Source organism: Danio rerio, chromosome 11, assembly GCF_052040795.2.
Source record: "Danio rerio strain M-AB ecotype USA chromosome 11, GRCz13ab, whole genome shotgun sequence".
Taxonomy (NCBI): domain Eukaryota; kingdom Metazoa; phylum Chordata; class Actinopteri; order Cypriniformes; family Danionidae; genus Danio; species Danio rerio.
In genome coordinates, this window is record NC_141031.1 from 29,096,796 (window position 1) to 29,116,883 (window position 20,088).

Consider the following 20,088-nt stretch of genomic DNA (forward strand, 5'->3'; position numbering starts at 1 on the left):
AAACAGTGAAGATTTTATAAGAGCAAAGCTGGTGTGTTAAAAGGTTTTGTGTCTCTTACCATGCTGAGGATCACTGCAGGACTCCAATGTGCTGAGTAAAATCTTTCCTAAAGATCTTCTGGACACGTTCTACAATAGTAACAACATGAAAAAAAAAAACACAAAGTAAGCATTAATAAATAATAATTACAAGACAAAACATTGTCACACCTAATGTTATGTTGAATAACAAATAATTGTATATTTTCTGAAGAAAACTTGAGTTCTGTTTGCAAAAACTACTTATAAAAGTGTTGCAGTGGTTGGAAGAGTGTTGCTATCTGGTTATTAAGGTTAATTATAGACTATAAGTTGGCAAAAATATAATTTATGATTACAAAAAACAATCCAATTAGTTCCCTGATTTGTCAGGGATCGCAACAGCAGAATTAACCGCCAACTACTCTGATATGTTTTACACACACACGGTAGGATCTTGCCTAGTACAATGCGATCCTGGATTAACATCTATGCTGATCCTGAAACATTTTTGTGGTAAAAAATGTAATCCCTACCCCTAAACCCAACCCTAACGGTAAAATATTCCTAAAATCAGAGAGGAATAATAGTTGGATAACAATCATGTGGAAGTGCATAAACCTTACCATAACCCTAAATTTAACATAAACTGTAAGCCCATACCTTAATTCTGACTGACTGATTGGAATACTGTTCCAGGATCAACATAGATATTAATCCAGGAACATGTCCTACTTGGTGAAATCAGGTTAAAGATGCCCTTCCAGGCACAACCCAGCTCTGGGAACTTGAATCCAGTGTTCGAGCAAATTTTGAGGTTTGCTCAAATTCATGAAAAACTCCAATAACAATGAAGGAATAAATTTATAAAATAACATTAGTATTAATATATATATATATATATATATATATATATATATATATATATATATATATATATATATATATATATATATATATATATATATATATATATATATATATATATATATATTTAAACAGTAAGGTTTCGGAAGTGAAAACAAATAAATTTTCCACAGGGGAAATTAGTTTGTTACAAACACTGTGAAACTATTAAGAAGTGTATGAAACAGAATAATTTTATTATCATAATAACTTTTCTGCCCTACAGCTGCAACAGGTTCAATGATATTAAACAAAATTGTATCTTTATAGATAACAAGGTAACAGTACTAAATAATATCATTGTGCCTGTTGCAGTCATGGTATAGCACCAAAATTCCTTGATTATTACACCAGAATGAGAGTATTCCTTGTCAAACTAACCTAGAAAATAGCAACTTTTAATTTTCCGTTGGTCTTAGTACACGACGCAACTACAAAATTGTCAAGCATTAAATTGGAAAATGATCAAAACTCTTTTTTAAATTTTTTGAACGAGATGCTAATGGTCTAATCCAATTCAATGATCTATGCTAAACTAAGCTAAAAGTGCTCCTGCCAGACCCAGAGATTTGCTTAATGGATTCAAAATGGGATTTAAAACTCTAGGGGAGATTTCAAATAAGCTTATGTTAAAAGAAAGTAGAATGTTTGTTTTAAACCACAAATAAATCCGATCATCTATTACTTTTACATGGAGGCATTTACAGTTGGATCACTGAATCTGACTGACCAGCTCCCGCAGCTGCTGGAGAAGCTGCAGCACATCCATGAGTTTGTCCTCCACCAGAGACAAACGCACCCGTTCTGTCTCCAGCATCTGCAGCTCCAGGTGAAGCAGCTCCGTCTCCTCAGCCTTCTGCTGCAGCTCCTGCACCAGTGCATCCCTCATCTGCACACATACACACACCAATGACCTTGAACACTTGTAAACATCAATGCTGCAAAAACACAATGAATTTCAGAATTTTTGCCAGATGTGCCGATAGCCCATAATTCAGCCGAGGCACATCATTTTTCAGACAGAAATAGTTGAGATATGCTTGTCTTCAGCCTGTCTGACCATATGTCAAAAACCCACATCTGCTGCCTGTGTGCACGTTAAGGCTCGGCCCAAACTGGTTATGCCCAGAGTTATTATTTTTTTTCCATGAAAGTGTGTGGGGCCCGTTTAAAAAACACTAGGATAGTTCATGTCTGGTGCATCGCAGCTGATCTGTGTCTAACAGCTCAATGTACATGTAATTGTGTGAGGCCTGGTGGTTTATTCCTGTGGTCATCTTAGACCAAAGTATACTTCGGTTTTTATGCTAGGGTTTGTTTATAATGTGTGTGACACACTTTCATCCTTAGCATGATACACAAGTGCTTATGGAAGGCCATGCAGGGTAGAAGTCTTTAAATTCAACATGGCAAAATTTGACAATGCACAAATGCTTATGGAAGGCCAAATGGGCCAAAAATCTTTCAATTAAACACAAAATGTTTATAATACAAAAAAGCTTATGGATGCCAAATGGGCCAAAAGTCTTTAAATTCAACATGACCAAATTTAATAATCCACAAGAGCATATGGAAGGCAATTGGGGCTAAAAGTCTTTCAACTAAACACATTTTTTTTTATACACAAAGCTTTTGGAAGGCCAAATGGGCCAAAAGTCTTTAAATTAAACATGCACAATTTAATAATACACAAGAACTTATGAAAGGACATGCTGGCTAAAAGTCTTTAAATTAAACATGCACAATTTGATAATGCACAAGTGCTTATAAAAGACAATAGAGGTCAAAAGTCTTTAAATTAAACATGACCAAATTTAATAATACACAAGAGCTTATGGTAGGCCAAATCAACCAAAAATAAAACATTACAAAATTTGATAATGCACAAGTGCTTATGGAAGGCAAAATGAGCCAAAAGTCTTTCAATTAAACCTGAAAACTTTTAGAATACGCATAAGCTTATGGAAGGCCAAATGAGAAGTCTTTAAATTAAACATGACCAAATTTAATAATACACAAGAGCATACGAAAAGACATGCTGGCCAAAAGTCTTTAAATTAAACATGCAAAATTTGATAATGCACAAGTGCTTATGAAAGACAATAGAGGCAAAAAAGTCTTTAAATTAAACATGACCAAATTAATACTATTATAATTATTAATACACAAGAGCTTATGGAAGGCCAAATCGACCAAAAACTAAAGATAACAAAATTTGATAATGCACAAGAGCTTATGGAAGGCCAAATGGGCAAAAAATGAAACAACTAAATTTGATAATGCACAAGTGCTTATGGAACGCAATTGGGGCCAAAAGTCTTTAAACACATTTTTTTTTTTTATAATACAAAAAAGCTTCTGGAAGTCCAAATGGTACAAAAATCTTTAAATTAAACATGCAAAATGAAATAATACACAGGAACTTATGTAAGGACATGCTGGCCAAAAATCTTTAAACCCAGCAAAATTTGATAATACACGAGTGCTTATGAAAGACTGATAGGCCAAAAGTCTTTAAATTAAACATGCAAAATTTTATAACAGTCAAGAGTTTATGGAAGGCCAAATGGGCCAAAAGTCTTTAAATTAAACATGCAAAATTTAATAATACATGAGTGCTTATGGAAGGCAATAGGGGCCAAGTCTGTAAATTCAACACAGCATTTTTTTTAATAAACAAAAGCTTATAGAAGCCAAAATGGGCCAAAAGTCTTTAAATTAAGCATGCAAAATTTGATAAAACACAAGTGCTAATGAAAGACAATGTAGGGCAAAAGTCTTTAAATAAAACACTAAAATGTTTATATTACACATAAGCTTATAGAGGGCAAAATTGGCCAAAAGTCTGTAAATTAAACATGACTAAATTTGATACATAAGTGCTTCTAAAAGAACATGCCAGCTAAAAGTCTTTAAATTACACATGACCAAATTAAATAATGCACAAGTGCTTATGGAAGGCAAAAAGGGCCACGAGTGTTTAAATTAAACACGGAAAAATTATAATTCACAAGTGCGAATGGCAGGTCATGGGGCGAAGATTTGTTTATGTCATTTTAGCGTTTATTGTGATGGGACAATGGTTACACATGAAGCGAAGTTGGTGAAAGAGAAGGATGATGGGATTTTCTGTAACTATGTTAAATTTAAATCTATTTTAGAGCCTGTCATTTTATCTATTTACTTACATGTAAATATGTGTTAATAAATATCTTTATACTTTTTAAAATATTTATTTGTGTTATATTATGATTGAATTTTAGTTATTATATATTATTGAATATTTAAATGTTTAGATTAGTGTTGTAAAACAATTTTTAATGTAATATTTTCTTATTTGCTATTTACTATATGAGAGAACTGCGGTAGCTTTGTCTAACAAACAAGTCATTCTAATTGATTAAATTCGCATTTTATCCTTTAATAAAAGCTGAATTTTTTTTGTAAATTATTTTATTTGTTAAGTTTTTAGCTTATACTCTTAAAATCTTTCTGTAGAAATCAGCTGATCTAAAAAAAATATTTATGATTTTTTTTTTAATTCTGTGCAGAAAAAAAGCATATGCAGGTTCTGTCTGGCTATTTTGAAGAATTAATCTTCATGCATGCTATTGAATTACGTACTTTAAAAGGCTGTAATGTTACAGTTACATTATCTAAACAAACAAACAAACAAACAAACAAACAAACAAACAAACAAACAAACAAACAAACACATTATGAATGTCCACAGTCACCCATAATGCACTGCAATAATGACTATACAATCATGAATTACAAAAGAAAAATGCATAGTGAAACTAACGGACACGATGCCCACAAAATTATCTTCCATCCATTTTCCAAACCATGGTATTCCAATGTGGAAAAAGTGTAATATCAAACTATTTTAAATGTTGTTTTTAACAGAAATAAACATGCTACTGTACCTAAGATAAATACTTTCTGGCTGCTAAGTATCAAATGATTACTAAACAGCAAACGCTAAATAAAATCTCTCAATATCAGTGTCAGTGTTCACTCGCTCTATTCACAGGTGGACTATATTAGTGGACTAGTCTAGGTAATAGTGAATGAGAGTTCAGGGGTTGATTCTAATCACATTGGAGGTATGTTTTGTGCTTCAGAAAGGGCTGCTCATATAAACACACACATGCGGCTGGTGGGAGAGTGAGAGCTGTGGCTTTTCTTTGAAGCCCGTCATTCTCATAACAAGCGCTCGGTGGGCAAGTGCCTTGTAATCTAATTTTACACCCCTGCACCCGAAAGCAACCACGAATGTAAAAGTAAAACAGAACAGAAAGTCCTGGTTTGGTGACGTAAGGCATTTAAAGAGCAGCAGCAGCAGCCAAAGTTTATTTGGATGAACTTGTGCCCCAGAGTATGAAAATGTCTCATTAAGTATTTGAAATCTTTGATATGTATTTTAACTGCTGATTTACTGTGCGTGTGTTTTTAGAGTTTAATGTGATTCTCCTTTTCTAGCCTCCAATTCAGATATTAGATGTTATATTAGATAATTATATTAGTTTCTGTGGCAACTCTTATTCAATTCAAATATTTACTTGTTGGTCAATTCAGCTTTTTGTTCTCTTACAAAATCATTATTTCTTCATCGGTTTGACAGACTGTATGTTCCAAAGCCTCACAAAGCAAACACAAATAGAAAAACGCACTCTAAATCCCCACAACATTGACATAAATAGAAAAACACGCTGCAAATTCTCACAATGCAAACACAAATAGAAAAGTGCTGTAAATCCTCACTAAGCAAACACAAATAGACTACAATCTAGAATAGATGAATAGAATCTTATAGAATAGAATCAAATAGAATAGATTAGAAAGAAGACGTGTAGATGTATAGAATTTTGGGCTGTGGACAATGTGAAACATGTATTTTTTCTGATGAGTTCACCACATCCGGGAGAGTTACGGTGTGGAGAAGCCCCAAAGAAGTGTACCACCCAGATTATTGCATGCCCAGAGTGAAGCATGAGGGTGGATCGGTGTTTTGAGTGTGGGGTGTTTTTGAGGAGCGAGTCAGGAAAGGTTTTCCTCCACCAGTATCACGTAGTGACCTGGCCACTATTCTGTCAGAAGAATGGCTCAAAATCCTTCTGACCACTGTGCAAGACTGGTATTCGTCATTCCCAAGACAAATTTATACTGTATTGTCCGCAAAAGAAGGTCTTACAACATACTAATAAAGTATTTTGGTCTAAAACTAGGTGTTTCCGTTTAGTTTAGTGGAATGTGCATAACAGTTTATAAACTGACTTGAGCATTTTCAAGTGTTCTAGATCTCTCTTTTAAATTTCTATTTTCTATACGTTGCTTTACAATAGTATATTTGTGCAAAAACATTGCATTAGTCAGTGTCAACCTCAAAACCTGCAACTAATCTAGCAAAAAATAAATCAACTTAAGATCAGAAAAAAATCTAGAAAAATGACAAAACAATATTTAAAAAATATAAAATGTCATTAAAATTGTGTAGCTTGTAATTTTATTGTTGTAATAACTTCAGAATTTGAATGTAAATGTAATTATTTCTATTATTATTTTATTTTAATGAATATAACTGTTTTAGTTATTGACTATATACATATATACATATACTTATATATACAGTGGAAGTCAGGATTATAAGCCCCCATTTCAGTTTATTTTAAAATTATTTTCCAAATGATGTTTAACAGAGGTAGGAAATTTTCACAGTATGTCTGATAATGATTTTTCTTCTGGAGAAAGTATTAAAAAAAAACTATTTTAAGGTCAAAATTATTAGCTTTTTAAGCTATATTTTTTACGATAGTCAACAGAACAAACCATCTTTATACAATCAATTGCCTAATTACCCTAACCTGCCTAGTTAACCTAATTAACCTAGTTAAGCCTTTAAATATCACTTAAACCGTATAGAAGTGTCTTGAAAAATATTTAGTAAAATATTATTTACATGTCATCATGGCAAAGATAAAAAAAAATAAGTTATTAGAGATGAGTTATTAAAACTAATATGTTTAGAAATGTGTTGAAAAAAATATTCTCTCCATTAAACAGAAATTGGGGAAAAAATAAACAGGGGGCTAATAATTCAAGGAGGTAACTATTAATTTTATTTATTTTTACATTTTTTTTCAAAAGAGGGTGTACTCATTTATGAGCACTTTGTATATCATTGAATGCGGTGCAGTCATACCTGGTCTGTGTCCATCTCTGCCCTCCTGGCCTGACTCTCCTTCAGCTCCAGTTGTTTGTTGAGTCTTGTGACCTTCTCCAGCAACTCTAACACTGCCGTCTGGCTCTCCTCTGTGCGAGAATCTCCAAAATGAGACAACAGCTTCTTCACTGCCTTCTCATCACACCTGAGAGCACACAAAAAACATCAAGAGCCAAGAGTATGTCAAGAGTATTTTCCATCAAGTGAATGAAAAGCACTTTTATTTGTCAATGTTTCCAGAAAGCCTTTTATTTCCCCATAGATTTTATTTCACTCCAAAGTTAATTATGAATTCAGGGGGATGCGAAATCGAATAAAATGGATACTTTATAGTATAAAAATTAAAGTATGAATGTAATTTAGAGGTACTCGATCTATCATGCGTCAATTGGATGCGCACTTTAAAAACCCAGCTAAATTGTTAGGTAATTCAGTCTAGCCTCATGTACTGTACTTTCACATATTATTATCCACCTTTTCCCACTTTTTAAAAATTATAGAATACAGTTTGGGGAATGTCCATTTAAAAGAACTGAATGAAATCACTTTAAATGAGGAGAGTGATAAGGAGTGAGAGAGATACTATTGTTCATTAATGTCATATTTGGTATTATAACATGACATTACTGTAATATCACAAGCATATCTGTAGCTCTCAGGATTCTTCCAAAACATAGAAAGTATGATTTGTAAAAAAAAAAAAAGAATTAATTTTTCATAGCAAAGAAAAGATAAGCCATATAAAGAAGTTTAAAATAAGTAAATAAAACAAGAAACCAGGCATGTGTGGCATACATCTAAAAAAACATATACATATACAATAAAAATTTGCATTCTATAAATGAAATAATGTGTTGCTCACAATATTTCTTCACAGTAGCCAAGTCTCTTTTTGAATTCACTGTGTTTTGTTCCTTCAGATTATAGCATATATTATAGCATATTAGAGCAATATTTAATACATGTTCGTAATATTGCTGCGGAAGACTTTTTGGAAAGAGTTTTTGAAATTATTCATCAACTATTACATATGTAGCATTACAGATCTTCAATAAGTGACTGTCGCCTCAGAGCAAGAAGGTTGCTGGTTTGAGTCCTGGCGGAGACAGTTGGAATTTCTGTGTGGAGTCACAGCAATTTGTAACTCTTTGATTTAGTGGCTAATTCATATGAATTCTATTGTACAATTTAGTACGATTTAAAAAAGCATACATTTTCACAATTGTATGAGTTCAGCACTAAACTGACAATACATAAATACTTACGTTTCCTTGTGAAAACAGGCTTGATCACACATCAGTTTAGTGATAGGGTTACTTTATGGGTGTGTATTATTATATGGGGATATGTGTGTACCTGTCTCCACAGCAGGACAGTCTGGTGAGGATTCTCTTGACCTCGTCCACCTGTCTCTGCTGTTCTCCTGTCCATCTCTCCTCTTCTTCATCAGACGCAGCTTGACCCTCCACTGAACGAAACAGTTGCTCCTCCACTACACACACATACAAACACATTAAATATTGGATTATTAATTACATTTTATATATAATCTCAGATATATATATATATATATATATATATATATATATATATATATATATATATATATATATATATATATATATATATATATATATATATATTTGACTGAAATGGAATTTATCAGTATAAACTGGAATTACAAGTATGAGAAAGATAATTATATACAGTTGAAGTCAAGATTGTTAGTCCTTCTGTAAAATTTACAAAAAAAATCTAAATTGTTGCTTAATGGAGAGATATTTTTTACTAATTTCTAATAACTCATTCATCTTGTCTTTGCCATGTTGAGAGTACATAATATTTTTTCACTTACTTTACAAGACACTAGTATTCAGCTTAAAGTGTCATTTAAGACTTAACTCGGTTACTAACTAGGCCAGTTAATATAATTGACAAGTTACTGGTAAACAGTGGTTTGTTTTATAGAAAATAAAAATATATATTTCTAAATGAGGCTAATAATATTGATCATACAAAAGTAAAAACTCTTTTTATTCCAACGTTTCCATATTTCCTAGCAATATTTGAATATATGGCTATATAAGCACATTATAAAATTAAAGTTAACATATTTGAACATTTATGTACATATTTGTAATTCCAATGGTAGAAATATATAAATATACAGTTGAAGTCAGAATTATTAGCCCCCCTGAATTATTAGACTGCTTGTTTATTTCCCCCCCCCCAATTTATGTTTAACAGAGAGAAATTTAGTAATAAATTATTATTTAGTATTACATTTTTAAACATAATAGTTTTAATAACTCATTTCTAATAACTGATTTATTTTATCTTTGTCATGATGACAGTAAATAATCTTTGACTAGATATTTTTCAAGACACTTCTATACAGTTTAAATTACATTTAAAGGCTTAAACATGTTAATTAGATTAACTAGGCAGGTTAGGGTAATTAGGAAAGTTATTGTATAATGATGGTTTGTTCTGTAGAATATCAAGAAAAAAATTTTGCTTAAAGGGGCTAATAATTTTGTCCCTTTTATTTAAAAAAATTAAAAACTAATTTATTCTAGCCAAAATAAAACCAACAAGACTTTTTTCCAGAAGAAAAAATATTATCAGACATACTGTGAAAATTTCCTTGCTCTGTTAAACATCATTTGCGAAATATTTAAAAAAGAAGAAAAATAATGTGAAGGGGACTAATAATTTTGACATATATATATATAGCAGTCATTTTTGCAATATTTCTAAATATATGCATAAATGACATACATAACCTGATACAAATCTTGTCAAATAATAACTTGACTTCTAGTTGATGATTTAGTATCAGAAGTGGCTTATTTAAAGGCAAAGGCTTCTAGATTACGCTTATTTTATCAAAATAGCTATGATCATGCCTTAATATTTATTTAATTAGGACAGTAAGGTCTGACTTAGCTTAAACATAAGTCTTGTCACTTAACAGAAATATTGTACAGTACAGAATATAAAGTCATGGTGCAGTAGAAGAAGCATGAATATTGTATGACTCCCATGAGCTTGGACGACTGCATCCATACATCTCTGCAATGACTCAAATAACTTATTAATAAAGTCATCTGGAATGGCAAAAAAGCCTTCTTGTTCAATAATGTTCATGTCTGGTGACTGTGTGGCCAATCCTGGAGCATCTTGTTCCTACTTTGGTTTCAGGAACTTTGTGGAGGCTGAAGTATGACAAGGAGTGCTATCCTGTTACAGAATTTGCCCTCTCCTGTGGTTTGTGATGTAATGGGCAGCACAACTGTCTTGATATCTCAGACTGTTGATGCTGCCATCCACTCTGCAGATATCCCCAAACCATGATTTTTCCTTCACCAAACTTAATGGATTTCTGTGACAATTTTGGGTCCATGAGGGTTCCAATAAGTCTTCTCCAGTATTTGTGATGATTGGGATGCAGTTCAACAGATGATTCATCAGAAAAATCTAACTTTTGCCACTTTTCCAAATGATCAACTAGAAGTCAAGTTATTATTTGTTGCTTTTACAACTGGGATTAATGACAAGACTTTTTTTCAGGTAGCATATTTTAAATTTATGCAATCCAAATATGAATTTGCATATATTTCCATGTAACATTTCAACAGGGATAGACATAAATCTGCACACATGTAGTATAGAATATTGCCTATTAATAAAAAAAAATTGCAAGTAGGAACTATTTCCAAACTGCACACCAACAGTGTCAAAAAGGCTTGTGCAATGTCAATATTTGTCTTACTGGTGTCGGACACAGTCTCTGCCCGTCCTGTTGGTGAGTGTCGATCCTGCTCTGTATCCAGGCAACAGCGGGACACCGTCTGACTGGCCCCATTATACCGTCTGTCCGGTTTGTGGATGAATGCAACTGATGTTTTAGACACTTCAGATCTGTGGAGAGTAAAATACAGCAAGTGAAGTAACAGGTCAGACATTAAAAACAGGAGTTCTGCTTTCAGGACATTATTGTGATGCAAAACTAGCAAGAAACAACAGTGCAGTGTTGATGAAAGTTACTTTAGAAAGTAATGCATTAAAATATTGAGACACTCACCAAACTATATGCATTACTTGGTTACTTTTTATGGTAAGTAATGCGTAGTTTTTTTTAAGTTACTTTTGTATTACTTTTTCTGACCTAGCTGTGGCTTGATCTCTTTCAGAACTTGCGGGGGGTTTTCTTCTTTTTCAAATAGAGGAGCTCTGCAATTAACTGTATAAACTGCATTTAACTTAAAAAAACACACATAATAAATGAATGCAGCATCTTCAGAGAACTTTCTGACCCCAGAGCTCTACATGCTGTATATACAGATTAATGACAGTTTAAAGCAATGTGTTTGCTATTTTGTACTTTTTGTTCTATTAAAAGTAAAATCACTGTCCATTCAAATAATCCTCTTTTCCTTTTCTTCCATGTGTTCAAAATAATGAGATTATTTCCAAGGCTCCGCTTTTTTCCTTTCTGACTGTTCCTGCATTCTCTCATTGCATGTTGGATTCAACGTGACTGCAGTCATTTTAATCCAGCAATTTAGTTTTTAAAAGCAAATGAACTAAACTCAAAGGTAACTCGCATTATTTAAAAAAAAAAAAAGTAACTCAGTTATTATACCTAATTCTGAATGCATTGCTATGCTTCTACTTACATAATATTATCACGTCGCTTGTGGTACTTGTTATGTATTACCCCAACACTGTGTTTTAATAAATGTTTGATCATGTCCTAACATCACTGTATTGCATGCTGTCTACATATTTCCATTTGATCATTGTAGATAGATCCTACAGTGATAAAAAATGATTCTGTAAAGAAGTAAATACTTTAGAACAAATAAATAAATAAATAAATAAATATTTTTTCTATATAAGGTTTTTAGTTCTGGCACGAAAAAAAATGTAAAAATAAATTCTCTACAAATGAAACCTTGATCTTATATAGATATTTTACTTGAAATTGTTCATGTTTTACAATGATTAAATATCCAAGTAATAAAATCAAAGGCATAGTTCACTCAAAAATAAAAGTGTCATCATTTACTTACTCTTTACTTATTCCAAATCTGTTAAAAGTTATTTCGTAGAATGTTGAAAACCTGTAACCATTGACTTCCATAGTATTTGTTTTTCCTATGATCGATGTCATTGATTAAAATTTTACAACATTTTTTAAAGCATTTTTTTGTGTTTAAAAGTACAACAACAAAAAGACACAGGTTTAGAACAAGTCATGCATGAGTAAATTATGGGCTTTCATTTTGGGTGAACAACCCCCTTAAGTAAAATCTTCTTAAATGTATGAATGTATATACAACAATGGAACATTTAGCATTCTTCTCTGTTTGCCAGTTGTATTTACACAGTTTTTATCAGCGTTTTTGTTGTTAGGTGTAATATTTTCCCATTTTATGACATCTGGAGTTAATTTTCTACAAAAAAAAAAAAAAAAAAAAACCCAAAACAAAACCAAAACCAAATTCACACGGAAAAAGCATTGATTGTTACAGTCATTGTGTATTGTGTTCCAAGTATTCAGGTCTCTGTGGTTAGTTTATGTGCCTCAAAATAAAAGATTAAAACAAGAATCTCTTGGTAAAGCATACTTAAAATAATCATGAATTAATCCTGAAAGTAACTACTCAATAACATTACTTGTACATAACAAATCAATATAATGCTATACATGAAGTTTACCTAAAAACCCTATTATACTTATCATTTTTTTACATGTCAACATAAAACACAGTATGCATGATTTTGATAAATGTTTAACATGCATCCATACCAGGCACCAGGTAACATTATATGACTTCAAAATCAACATATTTCAAGCATTTGTACTTTTGTCAGACAGCTATAAGCGAATGCAGTCGATAATGTTTCAGTCATTTCAACGCAACCGTTTCTCTTTCTAAGCTTTGCGACAGATGAAATGCAATAGGGGGCTTTCATGAATCAAAAGAGTAAATGCTTCCAGATGACAATGTCCTGCTTGCAGAAGAAAGAAGAAGAAGAAAAAAGCAAAAGCCTGCAGAAATCCATTTGCTCCAGTGTGAGCCGAAAAAAAAGAGAAGAATTTGAAGCCGGTTGCAGTCAAGCATAGATCCTGCTGCCATGAGGAGCCCTTCAGTGCAGAGCGGCCATAAATACAGCCCGTATGAGCCTACAAAATCATCTCTCAGTACACTGTGCTTTCGGGACACATATTTTAGGGTCAATATTTGGAGTGGGGTGTTTGAAGAGGGGGGTGGGTTGGCTAAAGTGTGTTTCAGGGCTCTCTGATGACCCACAGCTGCCGGAGGAGACAACCAGGGAGACCCTAAACAGGTCTGTCAGTAACACTGCTATAAAGAGAGGAAAAAAACATACTGACATGTGTGATGTTGTGGTTTAAGCATGGTGATGAGAAGGAGATGGTACATGCCAGAGGTGGGACCAAGTCATTGTTTGGCAAGTCACAAGTAAGTCTCAATTCATTGCCCTCAAGTCCCGAGTCAAGTCCCGAGTCAAGACAGGCAAGTCCAGAGTCAAGTCCCAAGTCAAAGGCAACAAGTCTCAAGTCAAGTCCAAAGTCCTATAGTTTGATTTTCGAGTCTTTTCGAGTCTTTTTAACAGAACAATGAACTGTAAACAGATTATGTATGGTTGTAAGATCTGTATTTATTAAACAAACCTTTTTTTATGAAAGAACATTGCTCAGATATATAAAAACACAAATGTAATTTTCTGAAAAAGTGCTAAACAGTGCTGCATCTTGTCTACACAGCACATTGCACAAGAACGAGTTCCACTACAATAGAGTCCATTTTGCCTCACATCACACAGAAATTGCAGGTCTACTGCTGTCTAGTACATTAAGTTTAGTTGTGCTATGTTATGTCTTCTGTGATCAACTTGTGATTAACTAAAACTACATAAACGACCTCAATGAGGCAGCAGTAGACCAACAACTCCTGTATGCTGCAAAGTAAAATTGAGTGAACTTGGTATTTTGTCAATTGAATCTCGTGTGTGCTGAAGAGATGAAGATGCAAATCTGTCTAGCAGCAATGTAAAATTGTGGCACATATTCTAAATGAAGTCGGCTACTTTATACAAACATTAACGTTGTTTTTCTCACATAACAATGAAGAACTTTGCTCTCTACCTTGTGTGACGCTTGTGCACCGATTTCCTCTGTGGACAAAACTGCTTGCGAGCTCTGAAATATACGCTGCTCACGCGCAAATTTTCTCGCTCTCAAATATGCACTGCTCACGCACACATTTTCCTGCGTGCTCTCAGAGATTATATACAGATTTTGAGTCTTGTGTTTACTCTTCCTTTCGTGCTTTTTTATATGATTTATATTGAGGGACTATTTATTAACAAAAACCAAAATACTAAAATAGACTTACATATTAAATTTTTTATCTAATAAACCATAACATTTTGGCTGTATGTTTTATGATGAGATATTTCCAGTTTCAAACACTTAAAGACACAGAGAATAGAGGTTGGATGTAAAGAATGTATTTTGTTTTACAAACATTTATTAATCATCCGAAAGGTGTACCATACTAATCAAATAAAAAAACATTTAAACAAAAATATAACTAACGCAAGCAGAAATGTAACTGTGATAAAAATAAGGAAAAACTTGATTAGGTATTATAGCCTACTGTACTATTCACTCTTTAAATAAATCTCACTATCAATCCCATTTTATCATGGCAACTAAAATAAAATGAACACGTCTCTGCTGTCTTCCACATTATTGATGAGATTGTGGAGGACATTTTCCATGTCATCCTCTTCATTTTGAGGAAAAGCTGTTCCACAGGGCCCCTGAACACATCTATTGGCATAGACAGTGTTTTGAACAGTACTATAGTAAAGTACTTTAATTAATTTGTTGGGGTCATATTATAGTTGCTTTGGTAACACAAGTGTAATATAAACAAATTACCCAGTGCTGTAGTTTTTTACAATATAGGGTATATTATACTACAATTCACCACACTTTACTGTAGAAAAACTACACTCTGTATTTTATTTTATCAGTTCACTATTCTTAATACTAAAGTATGCTGAAGCATTCATTAACAACTTGTAAATAATACTAGGCTTAAACATAGGCAGTATACCTAATTCTCAAAAACACTAGCATTTATTATAGAATTTACCTTAACCTCATAGTTTTTAATGTATTGTTACTAAATAGTGTAGCAATATATAAACCATATCAACATTCTGGAATAATCAATTTACCAGGAGGATCTCTGGAGAGCAAAAGCAGGAAAGGTTTGAGGCGCCAGTGTGGACAAAAGTCAAGCAAACGCAGTGAGACTGAATACGTGCACGAGAGACCAGCCAATCAGATTGAAGTACCTGCCCACTGGTGAAAGTAATGTCAGAGCCAATCAGATTTTTCTTTCTTTTCATAAAGAACGGGGTTCAAATCCCACTTAGGCACTTGTAAACTATCATTTTAGACCATTTTGTCAAAAATCCCTACTGAAAAAAACAGCTTGAACCAGCCTAGGCTGGTTTTAGCTGGTCGACCAGGCTGGTTTTAGAGGGGTTTTGGTCATTTCCAGGCTGGTTTCCAGCCATTTTCAGCCTAGTCTTATCTGGGCAGGCTGGGAGATGACCAGCTAAAACCAGCTTGACCAACCTAGCCAGGCTGGGAGCCCAGCCAAAACCAGCTATGTCCAGCTTAAACCAGGCTGGTCAAGCTGGTTTTAGCTGGATTTTGCTGGTCAATTCAATTCAATTCAGCTTTATTTGTATAGCGCTTTTACAATGTAGATTGTGTCAAAGCAGCTTCACATAAATGGTCATAGTAACTGGAACAGTGTGGTTCAGTAACTGGAACAGTGTGGTTCAGGTTTTAGTGTTTAAGTTCAGTTCAGTTCAGTTTAGCTCAGTTCAGTTTCCAGCCTGACCAGCTAAGACCAGGCTGGAAATGGCTGGAAACCAGCCTAGAAATTACCAAAACCCCTCTAAAACCAGCCTGGTCGACCAGCTAAAGCCAGCTTACCAGCCTAGGCTGGTTTAAGCTGGATTTTTCTGCAGGGATATTGTAATGTTTAACAATTTATTAGAGCCACAAATTATCTAAAACTTGTTTTCATGTTTGAATAGGCAATAAATGTGCTAAATAAATTAAAATAGAAATACCCACAGTGAAACAGTTATATAAATTTAAATATTAGTTTAAATACATTCATAGTGGTTTTAAATATATTTTAATATGTAAATATGTACTGAATAAAACAAGTCTTCGTTTTTAGTTTATTTAAAAACAATTACAAATGGAGTAATTCAACTCACAATTAAATGATCTCATTGAGTGATGGAATAATAAAGGTAAAACTTTAATTGAATGATCAGTCAAGTGTTTTCCAATGAAATCTGTTAAAATAAGAGTCCTACAAAACAGGAACAAAGACACTCATGAAACGAAATGTGATTGTCAATTGTATTTTTTATTAGATGGTTGGTTTTAAGTACCTTAAAAATAGTAGATAATCTTTAAATATACAGGGAGAAATACAGAAAAACAAACAAACAGAAATTCAACAATATAGATGCATTACATTACAATCTCACAATAAAAATTTAATTAAAAACCATATAGAGGAATAAAATATTGCTAAGAGGCATAACATCAACAATAATACAAATACTTTTAAGGTTTTAAATACTAAATAAAATTAATAGTATTAATCCAAAATATGAAAAAGGTAACACTTTACAATAAGGTTGTATTAATTAATTAAGTTTATCTATGTACTAATGTGAACAAACAATGCAGTGAAGTACAGTTGCAAATCATTACAGTATTCATTAATTAATGGAAATAAAATTATTGGTTAACCTTTGTTAAATCACAGTGCATTAACATTAATGTTAACAAGCATACCTTTAAATTGTAATTATGCAATAGTAAATGTTAAACTATAATTAATAAAGGTTTAAAAGTATAGTTCATTATTAGTTCATGTTAGTACATAGATTAACTAAAGAAACCTTATTGCAAAATGTTACCAAAAAATAACAAAACACTTTTTTCACAGTTTTAAGAGCTTTAAAAATAAATTATATATATCTAGTTATTATATCATGTAATTATTATTACTACTAATTAAATAGTTAGAAAATACTGTCAGAGGATGGGCAAAACACAAAAATAAAACATAATATGCGCATTGACACAAACGACCAAGTGCAAAAACATAAATTACAGCCATGTTCATTCATAATTATGTGAAATAAATGAGGAGAGGGTAAGTTTGGTTAAAAAAACTGAAGTTCACTTATGCACAACAGTAAAACAATGCTTTTGCACAACAGTAACACATTGCGAGTAGTTAAGTATCTTACCTTTGACAGGTGTTGTAAATCCGCTGAATAAAACAAAAGGAGCAGATCGCGGATGTGTTTATTTCACTCTCCGAGTCAGAATGAAAATGGCATCTTCAAATTTCCCGCTGGTACAAAAACACGGAAGTGCGCCACAAAGCGCTAGTGGTCGAAAGTATGCGCGCATGCTTTCTGTCACACACACACACACAGAGATGCTCCGTGTCAACATACTTTTTATCTTTGGGCTTTTTATAGAAAGTAGCAAGTCTTTACAAGTCAATAGGAGCAAGTCCAAGTGAAAGTCCGAGTCATTTATGTTCAAGTCCAAGTCGAGTTGCAAGTCTTTTCATATTTTGTCAAGTCGAGTCTGAAGTCATCAAATTCATGACTCGAGTCTGACTCGAGTCCAAGTCACATGACTCGAGTCCACACCTCTGGTACATGCACAGAGTTTCTAATTGGAGTTTAATTGATGTTGCGATGGAAAAATGTGTATTGTAAAAAAAAACACTACATTAAAAAAGAAATGTCGGATAAGTCCTATTTATTTTACTTAGAAAGTCTGATTTTAATGATAAGACTTGACATAGTATGTTTTTTTAATTATATTTATCTTTTGGACTAAAACAACAACAATAAAATCTACTAAAGCATGTGACAAAATAAACACATGAGTGCCTTCAAAAACAGTATTACTTTTTAAAATTATTATTAAGAGGAAATGCAATTAATCAAAGGTGATGTCAAAGTCTTATATTAGTTAGTATTATCAGTATATATTATTAGTAATTAGATTGCTAAGTACTTTACTTTGAAGTTACTTTTAAAACATATAAAATATATCTATAAAAATACAAAATAAACTCCAGCTCTTTTAGTAATTTAATATTCATTACAATGAAATACAATGGGTTGATCACTGCAGCTTGACATATTCAAAAGACTTAATAAGTTTGCCCAAATATTAAAAATCTCTCATCATTCACTTGTTTCAAACCTTCTTTTTTTAAACCCAAAAGAAGACATTTAGAAGAAAAATGGATACCTGTAACCATTCACATCCATAGTGTGCAAAAGCACTGCAGTGTTTGGGTGTTCTGTGTTCTTTGAGGCAATTAGTCTACCGAAATTTGTGTATTCCAAAGTATGAAGCTGATTGGTCAGTTCTTGTCACGTGACTCATATTTTTCAACTTGGTGCGCCTGGGAAATGCAAGCGCAAAATACGTGATATGTGAACGGCCCCGTAAGCAACTGCGCTTCACTTTACATTCAAAAGGTACCTTAAATCCCAATCTCGCACAAAAACATGTATTTAGCCTGTTTAGGCTGAGTCAAGCCACCATGTTTTTAGGTGCCGGTGTCTCCTTGGTGAAACGTAGCCTGTTGTCGTAGAATGCTTTCTGTTCTAGTGCTGAACAAGTTGCTGGTCGAGTTAAAAGCAGTCAAAATTTCTTTAGAGACTGGACATAGACTGCATTTCACAGCAATATTTTTGGTTTTTACGCTCGAGGAAATCAAAGTAATGTCTGTATATCCAGTTAAAGAAACAACCACTCTCATCAGCAAACATTTCAGATCAGGTCCTCAGCAATTTAAAAGCACATGTTCATTAACTGATGTTGTACCTGTATTTGTAACGCAAGTAATGCAATTACATTGACTTTAGTAACTGTAATCAAATGACAAAAATCTAAAATGTAATTCGTTACAGTACTGCGTTGCTCAGAAATGTGATTAGAACACAGTAATGCGTTAATGTGGATTGCGTAATAATTTAAGCCCCTATCCACCGTTAACAATTTTTGTTAATTTTGTAAATAGTATTTAACTGTAATATAACCTGTATTTTACTGTAGGACAGTTATGCAGTATGTTACTGTATTTTAAATTTGCATTGTGAAACTGCTAACACTTTATTTAGAGGGTCCAGTTGAGTATTAGTAGACTGTCTGCTTAATATCTGTTGATACTGCTCCTTCAACTGACAGTTAAGTAACTATAAGAAACTTTGCAAATACATGTCAACTTACAATAACCCCAACCTACTATAATATATAGTCTACTTATAATCTAATGAGAATTAGTTGGCATGTAGATGCAATGTAACTAAATTCAGGATCATCAAATTAACCTAAATTTACTGACATTTTACAGTAAAGACATATAAAAAGATAAATGGTGCTGTAAATGCAAATACAGTATTTTCGCTGTAATTGATTTACAGTAGGTTACTGTGTATTCTACAGGAAATCACAGTAAATCACAGGCAATCATCAACTCAGTGTATTAAAAATGATTTCTGAAGGATCACGTGACACTGATCGCTGGAGTAACGATGCTGAAAATGTTAGTTAATGTAATTCCTAACATGAATTATGAGCAATCTTATGCAGCATTTCAGGACTTACTAATACATGATAAAATCCAAAGTTGTCCTTGTTAACATTATTTAATGCAGTAAACAACGTTATTTTCATTAACTACCATTGACAAAGATGAATAAATACTGTAGGAAATGTATTGTTGATTGTTTGTTAGTAAATTCATTTAATG

At 32.8% G+C, this 20,088-nt stretch overlaps 1 protein-coding gene and 1 long non-coding RNA gene across 3 annotated transcripts in view; one reads left to right on the top strand and one right to left on the bottom strand.

Annotated features, from left to right (window-relative positions):
* Window positions 1–20,088, bottom strand: part of efcc1 (EF-hand and coiled-coil domain containing 1) — a 70,108-nt gene that overhangs the window by 5,969 nt on the left and 44,051 nt on the right. For both annotated transcript variants that reach the window (XM_087273794.1, XM_087273793.1), the window contains exons 3-7: window positions 10,926–11,074; window positions 8,507–8,642; window positions 7,130–7,295; window positions 1,655–1,813; window positions 60–129 (exon numbers count right to left, since the gene is read on the bottom strand). In XM_087273794.1, the coding sequence (XP_087129920.1) occupies window positions 60–129; window positions 1,655–1,813; window positions 7,130–7,295; window positions 8,507–8,642; window positions 10,926–11,074 (680 nt within the window). The remainder of the gene's footprint in view (window positions 1–59; window positions 130–1,654; window positions 1,814–7,129; window positions 7,296–8,506; window positions 8,643–10,925; window positions 11,075–20,088) is intronic.
* On the top strand, window positions 1,015–6,013 carry LOC147834830 (uncharacterized). The gene is made up of 4 exons (XR_015502672.1): window positions 1,015–2,945; window positions 3,012–3,434; window positions 3,503–3,633; window positions 4,355–6,013. It is a non-coding gene; the product is annotated as an uncharacterized LOC147834830 (long non-coding RNA).